Genomic DNA, 21,912 nt, shown 5'->3' with positions numbered 1-21,912 from the left:
CGTACAATACTGGAATTGGAAAAGGCACATATTGTGAGGCCAACGCACAGTCCCTTTAACTCCCCAGTATGGCCTGTCAAGAAGCCAGATGGGACCTGGCGAATGACTGTGGACTATAGGGAGTTAAATAAGGTGACGCCACCCTTGCACGCTGCAGTGCCTTCAATTCATGATTTAATGGGAGACTCTGTTAAAGCCAGGCTACGGCAGAAATGGGAACATTTTGCTGCCAGCACCCACATGCTTGAAAGCAGGGGAACGGCAGCAATGGACTTGGCCCTGGCAGATCAAAAGCCCCCACTGTCGGTGGTTGGGTCTGATAGTCCCATGGGGGGCAGGTTTGACTCATGATTTGCAAGTGACGCCAGGGGTGGTGGCTGAGTGGCCACCGCAAGTGACTGTAGTATACAGAGGTCCCGATACCAGGATGATTTTGCGAGGAAACTATGTGCTCTCACTATGGCCTATTATGGGGTCCCCTGTTCTGTTACATGTTGAAACTATGCAAGGGACCCCAAGTACTGCCATAAAGGTCTGGTACCACAAACCGGGAAAGGTGCCAGTGGCAGCGACCCTCCTTTCCCAGGACAAAAAGCTAGCATGTATCCTCCCAGATGGAAGGGATTTGCCATTGTTGGTTCCTAAGACTACCGTTTCTTTTCGTCCGTAGGTGTCAGTAGGCTAATACGGCACAGGGACCCTCGCGGAAGACGCTTGTCACGTAGATTGTGAGGTGAGACCCTGTAGGGGTGGAGTGTGGGGACAGAGCCCCAGAAAGTAGTTTACAGGCTCTCGGCCTCACGTGGAAGGGTGCTGGCTCGGGTGGTGAATGGCCGTCGGCTGTGGCTGATTGGCCGTCGGCTGTGGCCGGTTAGCCGATTGGCCGCTGGTATAACTGCTGCGGCTACGAAGGATTGCCGAGGACTGCCGGGGAGCTGAGCAGAGCCGAGCAAAGCCGAAGAGAGCGGAAGAGGAGAGCCGAGAGAGAGGAACAGAGGAGAGAGTGGAGAAGAGTCGTCGGTCGGTCGGTTGGTGGAAAAGCGGACGGCAGGTCGGCGTCCGGTGGGCCCAGCCTCCAGTGAGACCATAGTGGTATGACTCCCCTACCTATGGCTCCGTGGGTGTTCCTTTTTGGCCTCACCATATCCTGCGTTCTTGTGTGGGGAGCGGGAGCAGAGACCCCGCAGGCCGCCCCGCCTAAAAGATGGCGCAGCGAGAAGGCCTCCGTGCATGACAAATGGTGCAGCGAGCAGGGTCTCCCACACGACACTGCCTGTGGCTAAATACTATTCCAATGCTCTACTTTCTGCAATGAGCATTGTGTGAATCTGTATTCTCTTTGATAACTATCTTATATATGTAAGATCAGTGGAATTTGTTTCTATTACGTGCAAAACTAATTGGGGTTTAAAAGGTTAAAAATGATTGTAAAAGCCACAATTACTTTTGCACCAACCTAATAGTTATTACTTGGTATATATGTTGTTTTGCCTAAGATGGAATCTGCCTTCTTGGAATCTGAGCTAAAGATTCTGTTTTGAACAGAGCCATGCCACCTCATGTGAGATCCAGTTAAACATCCCTCTTCCACAACAATAGCTCAGGACTTTCTTATGACATTTTTTCATGCTTAATTCCATGTTATTCACACTAGTAACCAGGGTTCTGCCAGTTTCTGAACCCTCGCCCTGACCTGGTTTCCCAATTCCAGTACTTGCTCCTCTGTACTTGTCGTCCTTAGATCCCACCCAGCATTCCATTTCTGCATGACTAGGGCCATGTGTTACTTTGGCCAGTCCCTCCCAAGGATTGAAAGCCATTTGCCTTCCCTCTATGACAACCACCCTGTTATTCTAAATCACCAAATCTCACCTGGATTATTAAATTAGCCTCCTAATTAACCTCTCTGATTCCACTTTACTTCCAGAAATTTATTCTCCATATTATGTTGCTTGCCTTCTAGAATCCTTTCAATGACTTCCTTTAAACTTAGAATAAAATCCAAATTCCTTACTAAGATTTATTAGGCCCTCGTGGTGTGGCCACGGCCAGCCTCACCAGTGCACTCATGCTCTAGCCACACTGGCCTCCTTATTGTTTTTCTCACACTCCAATTCGTTCTCACATCAGGGCCCCTTACTATTATTAGGGGAGGAAAGGGAGAATATGGGGGGGGGGTCTCTTTGGCTCTTTTTGTCTTTGTACAGGGTCTCAGTCCCATCTCCTGTCCTCATCTGATCTCAGACCCTCATTTTATGAATTTACGTAGATGTTAAAACCCAGACTCCTAGGGAATAGACTTCTTGATAAACTTATGGGGTATTGTTCCATTTTTACACAAAATTTAAACAATATTGTCTCCAGTTTGGCTCTAGGCAAATGGGAGGAGAAGGATAAAGTTATATCAGAATTCAATGTAGGAAATAGAAACCTCTCCAGAAATTTCAAATGGAAAGGGATTTAATCCTGAGAATTCGGTACTTTCACAATATTAATAATGAAAAGTACTAGAGTCAAAGGGCTGCCACCAGACCACTGATGTCAAGGGTATGTTACCACAATTGTGATCTGAGATCTGGAAACTGCTCCGAGAAAAATTCCTCCATATACTTGTTGCCGTCTCAGCGTATATCCCAAGCTCACATAGTGATGTCTTGTTGCTAGTATCATAACTGAGTCATTATATATAGGCCGTCTTACTGTTCTGGAAGGCCAGCTATCATCTGCATGATGAGTTCCGTTTTTCAAAAGTGATTTAAACATAATATTTAAATATCCAAATATGTATTAGCAATATTAAATAATTTTACATTTTTAAATTAAATTTACAATAGACATTTAGTAAAAGAAATCTTGTTTCAGATTTTTGAGGTATGCAAACAACAATCTCATCTCATCAGCAGAATCGAAAAACAACACACTGAGAAAAATATTTGTAGCATATATGCGGACTCTGATATACCCTGAGTCTACATACATCAATTTAAAAAGGAATAAACAGACCAACCAAAAAAGCAATCAAGGCTGTGAACAGGAAGTACACAAAAAAGAAATGTAATGGTCAATAATCATGTGAAAATTAAATTCACTAATAATTAATGGAATGCAAATGAAAACCAAAATAAGATCTTTTTATTTTAACCACCGATTGGCATCACTGGCAAAGCCAAATGATGAGATTGGGACTTTAATGCACAGATGTTTGGTGGGAGTAGAAATAGATATAACCTTCCTTAGAGAGGGTGGTTTGGCGGTACGTAACTGTGAAGGTGTCATTCATGAGACAGTGATGGGAGCATTGGAGAGAAACCAACAGAAAAGTTAAAGGTCGTGTTAATTGCTATAATTTATAGAGATAGTTACACAAAGTAACTATTACTAGCCAAAATACAAGTTGCTCAGATCTCCAGTTCCACAATGGGAAATATGCCTGTCTGTGGTGCTTTCCAATATTTTCCACACAGAGTAAGGATTGTGCAGGGACACAAGCTCCCAGGCTCCCGTTCTCATGGGCCTTCCCTGGCTGTGTACCAGGTATAAGTCACTGTTACAAACCAACTCCAGCACTAGCTTGAGTGTTTACCACCAACATGAACTGGGTAAATTGAAGATCAGTCTTCAAGAATGCCTTTTTTCCTGCAAAACCAGGTCTCGGCTCTACCTGAAGTTTATCCCTGCAGGATCAAAGTGTAATGTGTGCCTACTGTTGGTCCCAGAAGTCCCACTTCTACAACTTACCTTAGAAAGATAATCGCACAACTGGAATAAGATGGGTGATTCCATATATTCATTGAAGCGTTGTTTCTAGAAATAAAAATTGGGTCAACCTAATTGCTCATCAGTGGGGACTAAATAAATTATGATGTACATCCATATAATGAGATCCTTTACAGTCGCTAAAATACCTGTATAAATATTAACATTTGTATCTCTATGCATAGAATGTTTCTGAAAGGCGGGGTAAGTGGCAGACGATGAACTGGGTGCTTAGGCAGGTATGAGAGAATTCTTCATGGACATGCTTTTATACTTTAAAATTTTTGAACATTATGAATGTACTTATTTAAAATTAAAGTAGAAAAGTAAATGCAGAGAGGGGAGAAAAACAGAGATGCTTAATGGGACGGCCACCATATGTTATAGCAATTATTTGGGGGTAACAAGATTTGAGTCAACACTTTTTCATTCCTTTACTTTTCTGTATTGTTTGAATTTTCACGATAAGCGTGTATCATTTTTACAGGTGTAAAAATTTCAGATTTCAAAAGCAAATTATATAATGAAAAAATAGTAAAGAAATTTTCATTAAAACATTTTTTAAAAAACCACTTCCAAGACACTGTTTGCACTGTGTCCCGTGGCCATGACAAGCCCCATCCATTCCATTTCTGTTCCCAGTTCTGCTCCGTAACTCCATTCTAGGAGTTTTCATTTCCTTTGTTATTTTTTTCCCCAGAGTTGCTGATGGCATGATCAAAAGTGTATTATGGCAAACACTTCAAGCTCTTAATTTCTGTCATAAACATAACGTAAGTAACACTTTCTAATGTATTTGTTAATTGTTCATGATGACTTTTTTCTTCTAACCACCTCAGGGGTATCTTTCAAAAGCTACAAAAAAAAAAAAAGGAGGGAAAGTAAGAACCAGAAGAGCAAAACAAAAGAAATTTACAGAATATGAGGCAAAGCAATGCATTATTCATGGCCTTTTCCCAATTTCTGTAAGAATCAAATTACTACTGTGTTTCCCCGAAAATAAGACATAGCCAGACAATCAGCTCTAATGTGTCTTTTGGAGCAAAAATATAAGACCCGGTCTTATTTTACTATAAGACCGGGTCTTATATAATATAGTATAATATAATATAATACCGGGTCTTATATTAATTTTTGCTCCAAAAGACACATTAGAGCTAATTGTCTGGCTAGGTCTTATTTTCGGGGAAACAGGGTAATTCCTAATGAATTAAAAGTTTGTGTAAACAGTGTTTCCTTTTTCCTAAATACTAATGATTTCTGTGATTATATTGGGTTAAAAGAAGTTTTCAGGACATCAGTAGTGTAACCCACCATAGCAGTTGGTTTTGTTTTGTTTTTATGTGTTTTAAGTCTTTTATTCTATAACAATCCTCCTTCCCCTATCTTTTTTTTTTAATTTTCCATCATTAATTTTGTAGAGCCATAGTTCTCAAACTTGAGCGTGCAGCAAAATCCCCTGGTCTTGTTAAGACATAGTTTTCTGGGCCAGGCCCCAGAGTATCTGATGACATAAGTTTGGGGTAGGAACTAAGAATTTGCATTTCTAACATCTTCCTAGTTGATGCTGAAGCTGCTGGTCCAACACCACACTTTGAATACTGCTGTGGTACGGGGATCATTTGGGCTGATTGCTTCCTGTGTGTAATTGAACTTGTTCTTTCACCTGTATTTCCTGTAAATTGGTATTTATATGTAGAAGCGTATCATTTTTGGGTTCAGTTCTTAGACAAGAATACTTCATATATAGTGCTGTATACTTATTGCATCAACATCCTGAGGCATCTAATATCTGGTTGTCCCACTTTTGATAATCTTCAAATAGACCGGTGGGTTCAGGAGGTATTCATTTGATCCCCTCCATTATCATCACTGTCAACCCTTTACTTGATGGTTTTAGCATCCATAGATGATTATTGCCTATATCCAGTATTTCATTAGGGTTAAAATGTGGTGATTTTCTAATTCTATTATTCCTTCTGCATTTATTAATTGGTATTCTATGGAGAAGAACTTACCCTCATGGACTCTGGCTACTATAAAACAGTAAGATACATATGTGATTATTTCCTTTACTTGTCAATACTCAGAGTGATGAGTTGGTGTCGTAGCAACTTCCAAGAGTGAACAATGAAGGGATTTTTATGGGGTGTAGGGAATCATTATAAACTGACAGATTTTATGTATTTGATGTGTTTCAATCCTTTGCAATCATTGTTCTCTCTGATGTTCAAATTGTCCCATCTGAAGTCAGTGAGAGTTTCTTTAAGTTGGCTCCTGGGTACTTTTGCTATAATGATAGTTTAAAAAAAAAAACAAAAAAAACCTCTAGACCTTTTGAGTTGGTGCCTACACAGTGGCAGCGATGAGGCAAGAATACAGACTACCGTATGGTCAGTTTTGATGCCAGCAGAATGTCTATCATAGTAGTCTAGGATTGCCAAAGAAGAGTTCAAAATCGTGGAACTAAATTTCAGTACTTAAGAGAAACTTCCTTTAGTATTAAGACAGTGAAGTTTTTGTTAGACTAAATCAGAAGCTTTTATTTTTTGTTAAAATGTATAGAGGGATATTTTTCACAAAATACGTAAATCTGTTTTTCATATGCAAATTGTGCTTGCAAATACTTACTGAAGAGGATGCTGAGTTGAATCCCCATCTCTGTTGCTTTCCACTGTGATATGGGAGGTATTAAAGTTCACCTAAGGCTGCTAACGGAGCTTTATGTGTAGTTAAAATGATTTTTTAATTCACGTGAAGGTGCTTTGAAAAGCACAGGGCTCTGTAGGAGGGCTGAGTTGTAGAAGAAGAGCAACATCACTTTTATCTCTTTGCCCGTTTGGAGGGAGGATAAACTGGAAAGCTAAAGTTCTGAAGAATAGGACTTGAGTTATTTTCTCCCAGGGCCTCCACAACATGGACTCGCCACTTCTAGAATCATGGTGAGTGAGGCTCGCTCGGCCTGCCTTCGTCCATGCCCCCTGCTTAGCCCTCACGTCCAGCAAGGAGCATCTGCTTCATTCAGGGTCATTACAAAGGTGCAGCAAACGATAGGTCTGCACATGTAGGAGACTAACGGAGGCTTCTCTGAGGTGAGAATGCCTCCCGGTGGCGTCCTGCTCGCCGAGGAGGGACCTAACAGCATCGTGTGGTCCTCTCTCTGGAGACTGCTGATCGGTCCAGGTTAGCTCACTGTTGAGGATGTAGATATGATACTCATCCCCTGAGGCCAAATGCTTTGGTATCTCAACCAGAGTAGGGGACTGTCCATCCCAGCTCATCGGACAGTTATGGTTTGTGCCTGTTGTCCTTGCATATAACAGAGCTCCTCTTCACACATCCTGATTTAAATGATAATATGGGCATTCTGGTTATAAATGAGCTTTGTTTGTTATCATTCAAGTGTTTTTCCAATTTCACAAATCTGCAGTATTCACCCTGACTTGTGATCTTGGGTGGGTGGCAGCAGTTCTTACTGGAGGTACATTGGGTCTAATCTCAGCTAAGGTTTTACCTCTTACAGTTTAAAGAGGACCTGGTAAAAAATGGAAGAAATAATCATATGATACGAACTTCCTCCTGCCCCCCAAAAAATCAGCTTTCATATCCCACATTTCTTCACTTACATGGTTAACATTTTGATTTTTCTCTTTTGGTATGATAAGATTTACAAGTGAAAAATTGCCAATTTTAAGTTTTTTAGAAAAATGAAGGAAAACCGTATTTGTTTTTATCTCACAAGCTATGTTTCTTTGTCATTTAAACTAATTGTTTATTATGCTTTGTCATTTTGACGGCTCAGAGAAATAATCAAATGTTATCTTACAGTGTATTCACAGAGATGTAAAACCTGAAAATATTCTGATAACTAAGCAAGGAATAATCAAGATCTGTGACTTTGGATTTGCACGGATTCTGAGTAAGTAGCAACTTTTTACTAACATCCAATTTAGATGATGATTATGAATTAATGTAAGTTCTTACTTTAGATATTGACTGCATGCTAAGTGTTATATTGTTATTATTCAAAAAGGAAAATCTCACTTTAACCTTTTGTCGCTGCATTAGTTTGCACTTCAACTCCACTCCATTCAGCTAGAATTTATTGGATGTCACATTTGTATGCTTTGCCCCATAGGAGAGGAAAAGAATTATATGATGCATTTCTGCTCTCCATGCACTTATAATCTGAAGTAAAAGAAACAAAAGACTAATGCAAGATGATTGGCGATAAAGTACTGAAGTGAAGGTGCAGATGGTTCCCTGAAGGGAGATACTAATGTTGGCTAGAGTGGTTGGAAAAAACTTCATGAAGCTGGTGAGACTAGAAAGTAACAAAGAGAGGATTCAGAGACAGTGCTAAGAAAATGGAAGTCATCCCAGGCAGGGAGGAACCAAAGAGAAAGGAGGACAAATCAGTATTTCTCCCCAAATCTAGAGCCGTGCAGGGGGCAAAAACATGTTATTAGCAACATACACATTAGAATGTGGTTATGCACATAATCAGTATCTTGATAAGACCCAGAAACGGGTAACTTGGCAATGCATTTGGAAATTGGTTTAGACTTGAAGTCATACTACTGAAATTCTCAATCCCCCTGCCCTCTGTTTGGGATTATATAGATATTCACTAGCTAAGGTGCCTTTGGAAGTTGAATTTAATATCTGAGTACACAGTGTAACTGTTGACTCAGTTCCTCACTGCATTAACTGTTAGGAGTGCAAGGCCTCTGAGAGTTTTTGAAGCTTACCTGAAGGCCTGATCTGCTCTTGGGAATGGTTCGCATTTCGGGAGAATGTGACCCACCTCATTTGATTGCTGCATTTGCAGTTCCAGGAGATGCCTACACTGATTATGTCGCTACAAGATGGTACCGCGCTCCAGAACTTCTTGTGGGGGATACTCAGTATGGTTCTTCAGTCGACATATGGGCTACTGGTTGCGTTTTTGCAGAGCTCCTGACAGGCCAGCCACTCTGGCCCGGACAATCAGATGTGGATCAGCTTTATCTGATAATCAGAACACTCGGTAGGAGTTACATTTTATGGCTGACAGAGTTGCTAAATTGTTATAGTAATAGCATGTCATTGTAATGAACAGCAGGAGCTTTCTTGCCTCTCCAGCGTGCTACTCAGGATGGTTGTTCTGGGTTGTAGCCAAAGCCCAACCCTTTCCTCAATATGCAGAGCCATTACTTCTCCCACTGAGGAGTTTCTAGATTCCTTTCTAAGGCAGGTCACTTGGCCATGGAATAAACTCTGCATTTACTTTCCATATTGGGCTAAGTATGTGGGTCAGCTGCGTAGACCTCACTCTGAAGAGAAGATATGATCAAACGCAATTTCTGTCCACTGTAAAAGAGGATTTTGACTGTTATGAGATTAAATGAGATCATGTGTATAAAGCCCTCCTCGCCATTTTCTTACCTCCTTTTCTGATGGAAGCTGAATGTCAGACCAAGCTCTATGTGTGACAAAGAGAGTTGTGTGGAAGAATTGACCTGACCTGAGAAGGTGTGTTTTTGCAGTGACGTATTCCTCCCAAGTCTGGAGGTTAACAGCCAGGCTCAGTATTTCTTTCACATCTGGACCTCAAAAGTTAACCGTTTAAACACTATATTATTTTTACTAAACTTCTGAATTATGTGGTTTGTATTTTACAGGAAAACTAATCCCGAGACATCAATCTATCTTTAAAAGTAACCAGTTTTTCCATGGCATCAGTATTCCTGAACCAGAAGACATGGTAACTACTCGATTTTAGATGTTTTAGTATTTGTGTTGCTCCTTTCTTTAAAGGGGTAGTTGTGTTTTTTTTTTTAATATGAGTGCTTTGGGCTCCTGTTTTCCTTATGACACACTAACACAGATCAAAGAAACTATATGAAAGCTATATAAAATGAATCAGGAGAATGCTTATAAAGTTTACTTGTCCTAGCCAAAGATTAATTTAATGTTAAATTTGAAGTGAAAGTATATTTACTTCCTTACATAAATACCTTGATCATTTTAGTCAAAACGCTCAGGTACCTTTTCCTGAAATAATTATTTTCACATAAACAGTACTTACAACAGTCCTCTTTATTTTGGAAAAAAAATACATTCTCTGCTTTTCAGCATGTGAAACAGAGCTCAAATCAATAAAAACCATTTCTTCACAATGTATATTTTTCACATGGGAAGGTCATTCTACAAAATGATCCTTATTGTATCCCAATCAAAACTCCACACTCTTGCTGTGGGTTTGCCTTTCTATGGGAGTATATCGATGACTATGCCACCCTCTTACTCTCTGTGGACATTGGTTTCCTGTCTGTATTACCTAAGCTTGGGCTATGATCTTTAAAACTCCTTACGGTCTAGGTTCTGCCTACAGAATGAAAGGACAGTCAGGAGAGGTATGTTTCCACACTCAAGCTGTGTTGGTGCCAGAGTGGTGCCAGGATGGGGAAAATCTGTAAAGACAGATCATGATTTATGGCACATGTGAACAATCGGGGGTCCAAGTGGTGCCAACTGCTTCTAGACACCCTCTTCGTTTTAAATTTATTTCCTATAATTCCTTGATTTATATCTTGGATTTCTTCTATTTGTTAAAGTTTTTAATAAATAAAAGGTTAAAAGTTGAATTGCAAGGCTAGAGGTTGAATTACAAAAGAATATGTAATTTAAAGAATAAAATACAACAAGTCCACATGTACCTGCTGCCTAGTTGAAGAACATTACCGTTATTGTGAAACTCCCCTCAGACTCCTCCTCAATTCTGTTCTCTTCCCTCCTTACTATTCTGAATTGTGCGTTCATCATTCTCTTGCTTTCTGTAGTGCTCTTACACATGTAGTTCAATGTATTTTCCTAAGTGCTCAAAGCATCCCTATAAGTAGGTCAGACACAGATATTATAGTATTGTTGAAGGATTTCAAAAGGGGACATTTGGAACCCACATTTACCAAGCATCAATTGCCAGACATTGTGAAATTAAGAAAATAACTCCATTTTTTGTCTTTCAAATCTTTGCATAGTGTAAAATTATACAAAAATACGATTTAAAAAAATTTTTAAAGAATTATCTAACCTACATGTCCTTATTACTAATATAGTTAAAATATACATTACTTTGTTGTTATGTAACATTGAAATTCTGTATTTTCTAGGAGACTCTTGAAGAAAAGTTCTCAGATGCTCATCCCGTGGCTTTGGATTTCATGAAGGTACTTAAGAATCAATTAGAACCATTATGGACAGCAAATTGTAGTGATTGAAGCTGGGAACTCCGGGAGGGGTGGACAGTAAGGCAAATATAATGCTAAGGTAGGATGTCATCACTGATGCAGTAATCTTTCTAGCATATCCATAAAAATTAGTAGAAGATGAAAGAGTATAATTAGGGTTTGCTGTGATGAACACCAATACTTCGTTTGGATTCATGAGGAAATTTGATTAAGTATATTCAGACTATGGAAATTGTGAAGATGGCTATACTCCTTAAGTTTGAAGGTCTAGAACTGCCCTGTCCAATGTGGTAGCCACTACATGTTATTGAACACATGAAATATGGTTAATTTGAATCCACGTGTACTGATTTCTATGAAAAACACTATAAAAAGAGTATAAAATATTCCATTAATAATTTAAAATATTAATGTTGAACTGATAACATTTTAGATATATGGAATTACATAAAGTTTTTAATTATTTTTTTAAAAATGAGTAGAACTGCAGGCAAAGTCAGAGCCAAATAGACACCATACATAGTCCATGCACGAGGCCCAAAAGAGATAGTCAAACAAAGGACAAATTCTAATAAAAAGTAGAAGAAACTCACCTATGACCAGTCTGTCATTTATGCCTGAGGCCATACTATGTGTGACTCATTCATCCACAGTGAATACTAAAAGCCCTTAGGGCAGGGGTGTCCAAACTGCGGCCTGCAATCCATTTTTAATTGGCCCACAGCAAATTCCAAAAATATATTTAGTTTACTTAAATAAACCAGGTGAGGCAATACGTACTTCACATCGAGTGCGTGGCCCGGCTGTTTGTGTATTTTACCGCTTATGGCCCTTGGTGAAAACTGTTGAAAAAAGTTTGGACACCCCTGCCTTAGGGAGATAAGGCTGGAGATACCAGTAAGGGTATCTATCTTTAACAATCAATTAAGTTCTATTTATAGCAGAAGTTTCCATACTACTCATCCGAATGACCTGGGTGCTTTTTAAAAACACACATTCTGGTATCTAACCTCAGGTTAGAACAGAATCTCTATAAATAGGACCTGGGGATTTGTATCATTAAACATCCCCCTAGGTGATTATGATAAGTAGCCCCATTTGAAACTCATCTGATCTAGAAGAGGGAGCCATCTGGATGACCTAGAGTCCACTTCGCGCTAGTGCAGGTCGCTGCCAAGGTGCTCTCCAGGGTGCTGGATGCCTTCAGTCTGAGTCCTCCTGAGATTCCCAGCCTGACACCTCTGTGCTCCCAGACTGCCCTTACCACTACTCCACTGGACCTCAGCTGCCTTCTGCCTGCCTCACTGCTCTGACCTGCCTTCACCCAGCAATCTACGGGTCCTATCCTGGAAGCCCAATGTCCTGACCTTGTTTTGGACAGGTTGTTCTGACCCACCTACAATTTAACAAAACCCAGGCGTGGGGAGCTTCAGGTACTGCTGCAAGCCCATTCTCAAGTGGAGGCCAAGCCTTCCTCTGGTTTCTCCTTCAACTAACCAGAGAGAAAACTTCCTAGAAGGCAACTCCAGGACAGGAAAACTCCAAGGTATAGAACAAACTCCCTGTCCTCATCTCCAAAGGTGAAGTGCGCTGTTGGCCAGCCCAGGATTCTGGGTGAAGCTAGTTTTGTCACTCAACTATTTGATTTAGACCCACAGTGTTTGACCTATTCTGTGGTCCACACCCTATGTCCTAGGCTCCTGCCCCATGTTAGATGAAAGCAAGCTTTCTTTCATTAATTGCAAGTGAGACATCTTGAACAGCAAATAATTAGCAGCTACCATACAGGCAGTTAGTTATCCTGTGGGACTGGGTCCTGATCTATATAGGGAACTGCTCTAGTGAGTGAAGTGCCAGCCAATGACAGTGGTGGCATACAGTGGCCTGTATGTGGCAGACCTTTTGTGTTCTCTTCATTAGGTTTAGAGTGAGACAGTGGGTACAGTACTGATTTTTTTTATTACTCATTGGTTTTTATAGTCATGACCATCCTAAGACTATATCAGTTTTACCTGGTCCTCAAGGAGAAGACTAGACTATTGGAAATTTTGTTAAAGGGCTTTCTGTGAAACTGGACCTTTCAAGAAAAGGAGCCTGACGCACTTTGCAGTTCCAGTTTATCATCCCTCATTGTTAAAACCTTTTCCAGGTTAGGAGCACTTTGATTAGGGAGCACCTCTGAGATTCATCAGCCTCTCGGTGTACAGGAAGTTATCAGTCAGGCAGTCAAGATCTCAGAAGCCTTAGCTCCATCCAGTGCTTCTCAATGCACCTAAAATGAATTAAGCAAGATGTTGTTCCAGCCCCGGCCCGATGGAGGAGCTCAGCTTTAACAGTCTTTTCTTAGAATCTAAAAATGCTCTTAAAAAAAGAAACCCGTAGGTATTTAGTGATAGATTAGATTTCAATAGACTGAAAAGCCATACAAGGAAGTAAATTTTCTCTTTTTTTCTTTTTCCTTTTTCAAGGAAGTAAATTGAAGATATAAATGGAAACAAAACTGATAGAACTTGATGATGATTTAGATCTGGGGAGTAAAGTAGAGGAGGGTGGCAAAGAGGGGGTGCCTGTATTTGTTTCCTAGGACAATCGTAGCAAAGTATCGGAAACTGGGTGGCTGGAAACAACAGAAATTCATTCTCACAATTGTGGAGACGAGAAGTCTAAAATGAAGGTGTTGGCAGGGCCATACGGTCTCCAAAGCTTCTAGGGGAGGATCCTTCGTGGTGTCTCCTAGCTTCTGGAGTCCCAGGCATTCTTGGGCTTGTGGCAGCAGAACTCCAGTCTCTTCCTGTCTTCACATAGTGTATGCCCCGTGGGTGTGGCTTTGCATTGTCTTCCCTCTTATAAGGACACCAATCATGTTAGAGTAGGTCCCACCATAGTCCAGTATGATATAATGTTAACTACATCTGCAAAGACCCTACTTCCAAATAAGGTCACATTATGAGGTACGGGGAGTTAGGACTTCAACAGATATTTGGTGGGGGTGGGGGGGCACAGTTCAACCTATAGCAGTGACCTTGAGACAAAGCAGAGACATATGAAGTAGGCCATTGCACATATGGGTCTGGAGTTCAAAAGAGAGGTCTGGACCAGAAATATACATGTGGAAGTCTCTGGTAAACATTGACCATTGAAGCCATTTGAGCATCAGTAAGATTTGCTAGAAATTTAGAACAGATGACAAGAAAGGGGAACCTAGGATTGAGCCTTGAAGAATTTCATGCAACCATTGTGGAGAAGGTAAACTAGGAAAGGTGGGTTTGAAAAGGAGTGACCAGGAAGCAGGAATGAAAACGGGAAGCCAAAGGGAGAGCAGGAATGAAAGCAGGAATGAAAATGGGAAGCCAAAGGGAGAGTTTCAAGAAGGAGGGTGTGGTCAGTAGTATCTAACACAACTGAGATGAGAATGCAAAATATGGAAGTAGATTTAAAGATATGAAAGTAGAGGTCATAGGTGTGAACAACAAGAGCCACTTATGTGGAATTATGAAGCCAGAAGCCAGAATGAAGTTCTAAAGAAATAAGAGATTACCACAATTAACAAGTTGTATTGGGTAATACACGAGTACAAACTTGAAGAATTTCTAAACTCATATTTGCTCTATCAAGTTATTATTCAGTTTGGGGCCACAGTAACAAAAGAGGCCCCTCTTTTAATATCTTCTTTGCTTTTCTTCCAAGGAGTGTCTGAAAATGAATCCAGATGACAGATTAACCTGTGCCCAGCTCCTGGAGAGCCCCTACTTTGATTCTTTCCGAGAGGACCAAATTAAAAGAAAAGCCCGTAATGAAGGGAGAAATAGAAGACGTCAGCAGGTACCTCCGTTCAAAGTTGAAGTGCTATAAAAATTCTTTATTTTCCGTTTTCTACCTTTCAAAGTGAGACTAGGTGAACACCACGACCTTGTCTTTGCACTGGTTTAGTTGTATTTGTTTACCTAATAAATACTGGTGATTGATGTGATAAAATCATAAAACTAGGAAAAGATCCAAACTGTTACAAAATCCTATTCCAAATATACTTAAATCAAATGATTGCACAATCTTTTGTTACACTGATTGAATATCCCACCCGCGAGATCATGTACAACAGCTTCATAAAAATCCGATTACAGCAGGACTGAGTGTAATTGGCATTGCAGAGGAATCCAGTACCTTTCTGTAGCCTCCAGATGCACAAATGAAAGAAACTTGACTTATACGTGGTCTTTTAACCCGGGCACGCACCTAAGTCTGCCTTTCTTAGATATTTTTTCTCAAAGCCAAGGATAACTCTGGCCAGATACAAAGAGATGAAATTCAGACACCTGGGAACCAAATCTTATCCTCAGATGTGCCAGTATTACAGAAAAATATGGTGAATATGATGACAGGCATTGATTCTGCAGTTTATTAGGCTACTGCTCTTCACTTGCTTTCAGAAAACTTTGAAGTTTAAACATAAACTACAGGAAAGTAAGTTTGTTTGGGTTTTTTTCCCCCTCATTTTATACAAGCACCTAAAACAATATGTGTCACATAAAAGGTTCTCAATAAATATGATCCAAATAAATAGATGAGCACTGCTTATTAGTAAGTCAAGATGGTAATTTTTAATTTATCAGAGACTGAGGATTGTTTCATTTGCATTTGCTTAATCTTCCACCTTTGATCTACTTTTTGGTCATTTATCTTCTCATTAGCATGTCACCATAAAGGAACGAAGCAGTCTTTTTTTTTTTTTCCAACTGTTTGATAGTTAAAATAGAAGTTTGTTGGGAGAGAAAGATCAAACTAATCAATAGGAAGAAATGTTAAGATGATTTCTGTGTATCTAAAATCTCTGGATATCCAAATTTTTATAACATAGACCATTTTATCTTTTACTGTTAGTTACATGTTTTGCATGTTAAGCCCAATACAGTTTACGTAAATAACCAAAAGATTCAGGTGTGTTCAAATAAGTCTGAGGCAGCAATCTGAAATACAGTGTGAATTGTGTGTAAAAACACTATTCCCTTAAAAACATCTCACCAGATTCCTCACCTTTGGTTTGGGAGGGTGGGACAGCATCACTGCTCCGTCCTACCTTTGTCCCTGTGGTTCAACCATGTTCTACCACGCTCGCCTCGAAGGGGATGTGGATACTGCTCTCCCTTTAAGCCTCCAGCTCACAGCTGTGCTCCCCATTCCTTAATCCCCTGTAGCCCATTGATAAAGATCAGGGACTTTACAGTAGACCTTCCCAAAGACCGAGGACAACAGAAGGAAAAGAAACAGGAAGAGCAGCATGCACATGGATAATCTCATTTGCAAAGTCATTTTCTGTCCTTTGTCAACAACTTTCTGTCCACCTCTGCGTGGTAGCCCCACTAGAGCGCCCACCATGAGACGATGCCTGAACATCTGTCTCCACCGGGGGAAGTTTCTAGAGAGCAAGGCCAAGAGAAAGACAAGGGTGTCTTTCAAGTTCTGGTTTTCTTTCTGAGCGTGCACCTCTTCTCTAGATATTTTACCCTATCAGAAAATAAACTGAAAATTGAGAAAGATCTTTTCAGTGTGGTTTCATTTTGTGAATTCAAATTTCTCCCTAGATGGCAATTTCTAGATCTCTGAATGGATGACCAACAAATTCCTTAAGATTAAATGTTGTTTAAAGTTGATAATAAAGAGGTTTTTAAATCTTTGCTGTCCTGCCAATATCCTAAAATTAATATTCAAAAATTAAAAATTTGAGATGGTTGAATGTAGACTCTTGGAATTACCGTTTAACAGCTGGTGGGCATTTACCTTTTAAACACTGACTAGATAACAGAAATTTGTATATTCATATAAATAATAGTATACCCCTGAGAGTCCCAGAATAAGTAATGGAATCTAATTTTCAAGTGTCAGAATATCACAATTTTTGGAAAGGTTACCCTGCTTAATTTTAACATTGACATCTATTGACATCTTTGTACCATATGTATCTTTTTTTTTGTTGTTACCACCTTTAAATCACACTGTACAAATAGGAATTGTTTTCAATTTACTTTCTTATTTTTGTCTTATTCTGCTATTAGAATCAACTGTTGCCTCTCATACCAGGAAGCCACATCTCCCCCATACCTGATGGAAGAAAACAAGTCCTCCAGTTAAAATTTGATCATCTTCCAAACATTTAGGAAAATGTTCTTTCAAGTGGAAAGTAATTTAATATGTACACATTTTTGTACAAGAGAGATAGGAATTCTCAGTGTTTCAAATGCAAATGAGCCATATGAAAATTAAGATTCCTTTCTAGAATTATTTTGCTCTGATCATTACCAATTCCTCTACCCGTGCTTTTTACATGCCAATTTTATCTTTTAGAACATTTTCTTTAAATGTTATAAAGTCTGAAACTGCACATATGGAGGAGACATTTTCAATTTCATCAGAGCAGCCCCTCTTGAGGCAATTTATATTGAGAATTTGTGGGCTTACTGTACTTTGATTTGTGAAAAAGATTTACATATATCATCTGGCTTCAGCTGACCACATAACGTCTTAATAACAAATAGCTTTCTTAGCTGTTGTTTGTGTAAGAAATGACATTATGTTTCTGCATTTTAACTCATTCTTATTGTAATCAGGTCTGTGGAGTAATGCTGGTACTTTAAACTGTGTTTTTATATTGGTGTAGGAAGGGAACCTTGAAATGGTTCCCTAGGCTTATTCCTTGATTCCAGGGCAGACTCTAGTTTCTCTGTCTCACGAGACATTGACAATTCTATTTTTAAAGCTAGCTAGAGAAAATTCCATGCATTTACATAGCAAATAGTGGATGAACTACCAGGAATTACCATCCTCATAACATGCTAGAATAATTGACTGCTGACTCTAATGCTATCCTTTGGTACATCATGGTTTCTTATCCTTTTCTCCTGTTGGCTAAATCATCTCAGTACCTAAACCTATCCTCCTGGTGTATTTTCTAAAAGCTCTATTATCAACCATCTCTTCCAAACATTTGCATCCATAGCCTTCATAAACTCGTGCTGCCCTAAACTTGTACATCATAATCAGGTCAGGCTTGTAAACGTTCCTGAGAGCAGGAAGCTTTCTTTCAGTTAGCTTCCTTTTGTGTCTCTTACCAAAAACACTAGCAAATAAACAAAACACCTCCATAGGTGAGCCCACTTTACACTGGGATATTTTCCTAAGTAAACTTAACCAGCAGCATATCTACCTACATACGTGTGTGTGTGTGTGTACACATATATTTATAATTATAAATTTTGAAGCACCATAGTAGACGCCTTTTATCCTGGACATCTAAGAGTGTTACAGAATGTTTAAAGTATTTTTTGCTTACGTTTAAGAATTAATTCAAGCTAGCATTTTGCAATTGTTTTTCCTTAGATCTATCATTTAGGTATCATTGGAGAGGAGAAAGCATCCAATGCTTAGAAAAATGTTCTGATGCAAGCATATCCCCACGAAGAAAAATACGATGACATTTGCATACTTGGCTTTCCCTGGGTGACCCAGGCCACATAGCGCTGCTGCTGCGTGAATCACCCAGGTGCATAGATCTCAGACTGCAACTCTTTCCTGTTTCCAGCGCACATTTCAAACCACTGTACTACACAGAATCCCTTGCATTCCTCAGCCACATGGAAGACAGTTGCATTTCAGCGTCCAGTACCCAAATTAAGTAATGACTTTTGTAAAACTTACCTTCAGCAAATAGCCTTGCCCCAGGTTCTTCACTGGAGCCCACACAATTCTGTAACCATTCATTTCCTTCAATCTTGTGTAGTGTGTGGCTTACCTGGGAATTGTGCCACCTGTGCCAGCTTTCCAGCTTTTTCATTTATTTATATAAATGAATACTTTGGTGCAGTCCAAATACTGCGCTGTCAGGGTGAGTGGCGCCACCTGAATACTCCCTTTTCTCCACCTCAGCGTGACCTCTTCACTCCCTGGTTTCCTCCAATTTTCCACACATGGACCTGAGAGTCTCTAAGCAGTTTTGTTTGTTTGTTTGTTTGTTTTCCTTTACAGGGAATTAAAAATGCAGACACACCATAGGAAAGGACATTTAATTAGAACTGTATCAGCCCCGTAAGCGTATTTGCTTGGACTCTGTCTTTGGTCCCCATTTCAGTCCTGCTGATATTTGAATATAGTCATTGTTCCAACTTGCCCCAACCACAAAACCCTTTTAGAGGGTCACGTTTTGAAGATGATTTTAACTAGGCTGAAGCACTGAAAAGTTGTGTTCAAGAGGCTTTTGAATGCTTTTGATTAGGGAGATGATTGAGTAGAGGGTAAAAACAAAGCTCTCAGGCAGGGATTGAAGAGCTGAGCGGGGAGTAGATGTTCCCTCTTCTAAATTAACTGTGTCACTGCTCTTCACTGCTCCTGCAGATCCCTCAAACTATAAGATCTAAGAAAAGTAATAAGTTACTTTGAAAAAAAAAAAGGCAATTCTGAAAATGTTTTATGGTTCTTTAGCTTACTTGCCATAGAATTGCAATTTTTTCAAAAATATGGCAATTTCTTAGTCATTTGTCACTCCTAATTATGTCCAATCGTGGGTTTAGAAATGACACAGAGTTCTCCCCCCCACCAAAATTTTAAAACATACTATCAGAAGAGGAATCATCCTAAAATTCCACAAAACAGTAAAATCTTCAAAAAATTGAAGCATCAGTGTAAGATATTAGCTGAATCGCAAATATATAGACTTTTTAAATGCACATAGTTAAGACATAAAGATAAAATGTCACTCACAAGTTAAAGTAATGTTCTTGGTATGTATGGATGTGTTTCTCTTTGATTAAAATCATTAACTCAGCAACTTCATTCTTGTTTTAATAGATGACGAAAAGTCTTTAAGATTAGTGGTTCAGAGAATAATAGAAATACTATTTGGTCTGGAAGTTAGGACTCCGGGTTTTAGGCCTGGCTTGCGACTCTGTAGTCTTGTCTGACGTGTAACTTTTCTGTGCCTTCATTTTCTCGTTGTTAAATAAGAGAGTAACGTGTATCCCCAAAAATAAGACTGGGTCTTATATTAAGGTTTGCTCCAAAAGACGCATTAGGGCTTATGTTCAGGGGATGTCATCCTGAAAAATCATGCTAGGGCTTATTTTCCGGTTAGGTCTTATTTTCGGGGAAACACGGTAGATAAGCCAGATGGTCTAAGGCTCCCCTTCAGCTCTAAAATTCTGTGATTCTCTATTGCACAGGGTGTTTGTGTCTTGGACATATCTCCCACTAGAAGAGGCATTCTAGAGATTGTTTTCTATTAATAATACCAAGGTAAATTTTGGTGTTTATGATATATCCAGGAGCTAGGAGATTTCTCTCTCTCTCTCTCTGTCTCTTTCTTTTCTCTCTCGCTTGATTGCTTTCACATACACATAAACACATAACTACTCCCTGCTAGTTCTATCAGGTAAATAGTAGTTTGCAGGCAACCATGTAACAGGTTAAATTTTATAAATTAAAATTGATATTAAAGCTAATTATCACCAGATTTTAATGTAAATAAAATAAGTGTGCTTTTGAAATGCAGAATAATATGTAATCATTCTTTGATGTTTTAATCTAATTAGTCTGGAAATGACAGATACGCTGTGAAATATTAATTTAAGATAATCATTAAGACAAAGAACATTTAATACATGTCTAACTTCAGTAAAACTTTTAGTAGTTTCAGTAAATGATAACTTAATGGAACTCTGCAAATATATCTAGTTATACCCATTTTATATTTCGGCAGTAGGGACCCAAGTTCAGTCAACTTTATATTTAACCTGTAATTTACTCAAGCTGAGAATTGGTTATCCTACTTAACAGGCGTATAAATGACTTGTATTTATAAAGTTAAAAAAATTTTTTTCTGTTGTGAACACTAGTCACTGACCATATCTCTCAGTATTGTTACGTTGAAGATGTGTGTGTCTACTTACTATTTTACAACATATAATGTAGAAGCAGGTCTATTTTAAATCACATGAAATTATAGCTATATGTTAATTAGCATTTGATAATTAGCACAATAGCAATTTATTGTTCTAGAAACAATTCACTGCAAAGCCTTTTTAGTTGTATCATGTTAACTATATAAGTAGATGTTTTTTAAATTTAGCTTAAGATATTTAGAAAACCTGAGTATGGGATTGAATACTTCGGTGACTTTATATTTGTATATATAACTTAACCTGAATATGTTCTTTAGCTTATTTTAATAAAAGTTAGAAATATTTCTGTCTCCTTATTTCTATTTAACTCAGCTATTCGTCCATTGTCTAATACTTTATATTTGAGTAAGAAAACTGTTGTCTTCATATATAAATTCCAGAACTTGTTATTGAATTCCCCATCAGTTAGAATATCTGCATAGCTGACATGGCAACTATTCCTTTTTGTGCCTTGGGTTGGCAAGTTTTACAAATAGAAAAATTAACAAAATCTTTTCCAGTCTGACCAGCTAGATGCTTATTCCTGAAAACATCTTTACAAATATACTTTGAGGCTATAAGATTCTTTTTCTTTCAGTTCATCAAAATATGTCTCTGACTCTTTACAATACTTAAACTACAAGATAGGAAATTTTCTTATAACTTCAATTCCAGGTTATCACAATAGTTTCTGTTGTAGGTTTTAAAAAGTGAAAGGCTCAAGACCAAACTTAAACTAATGCTCAAAAGAGAGAGAAACAATTGGTAAAGTAATGAATGAGGTCATTATTTGAATGTTTCAATTCTTTGTTTTCTTTGGATTATACAGTAGATTATCTAAAGTAGATATTTCCACCGATGTACAGTAGATTATTTCCACCGATGACTACAACAATTTCTCCCATCCCGTGTGCCTTTTGCAATGATACTTTGCCTCTCCTTATATCAAACGGTGAAGTCACCCTCCGTCTTCCCCTCCTGGTGACCTGTAACTTCCTTAG

The 21,912-nt window shown here is 38.9% G+C and overlaps 1 protein-coding gene across 1 annotated transcript in view; it reads left to right on the top strand.

Annotated features, from left to right (window-relative positions):
* CDKL4 (cyclin dependent kinase like 4) overlaps window positions 1-18,307 on the top strand; it is a 34,187-nt gene extending 15,880 nt beyond the window's left edge. The window contains exons 4-10 of the mRNA XM_019742602.2: window positions 4,457-4,529; window positions 7,585-7,675; window positions 8,588-8,785; window positions 9,420-9,502; window positions 10,911-10,967; window positions 14,676-14,810; window positions 17,039-18,307. Coding sequence (XP_019598161.1) covers window positions 4,457-4,529; window positions 7,585-7,675; window positions 8,588-8,785; window positions 9,420-9,502; window positions 10,911-10,967; window positions 14,676-14,810; window positions 17,039-17,140 — 739 coding nt within the window. The 3' untranslated portion in view covers window positions 17,141-18,307. The remainder of the gene's footprint in view (window positions 1-4,456; window positions 4,530-7,584; window positions 7,676-8,587; window positions 8,786-9,419; window positions 9,503-10,910; window positions 10,968-14,675; window positions 14,811-17,038) is intronic.
* The last annotated feature ends 3,605 nt before the right edge of the window (window positions 18,308-21,912 follow it).

This window comes from Rhinolophus sinicus, linkage group LG05 (assembly GCF_036562045.2).
Source record: "Rhinolophus sinicus isolate RSC01 linkage group LG05, ASM3656204v1, whole genome shotgun sequence".
Taxonomy (NCBI): Eukaryota; Metazoa; Chordata; class Mammalia; order Chiroptera; family Rhinolophidae; genus Rhinolophus; species Rhinolophus sinicus.
The sequence above is the reverse complement of the archived record's forward strand: the minus strand, read 5'-3'. Positions and strand labels throughout refer to the sequence as shown.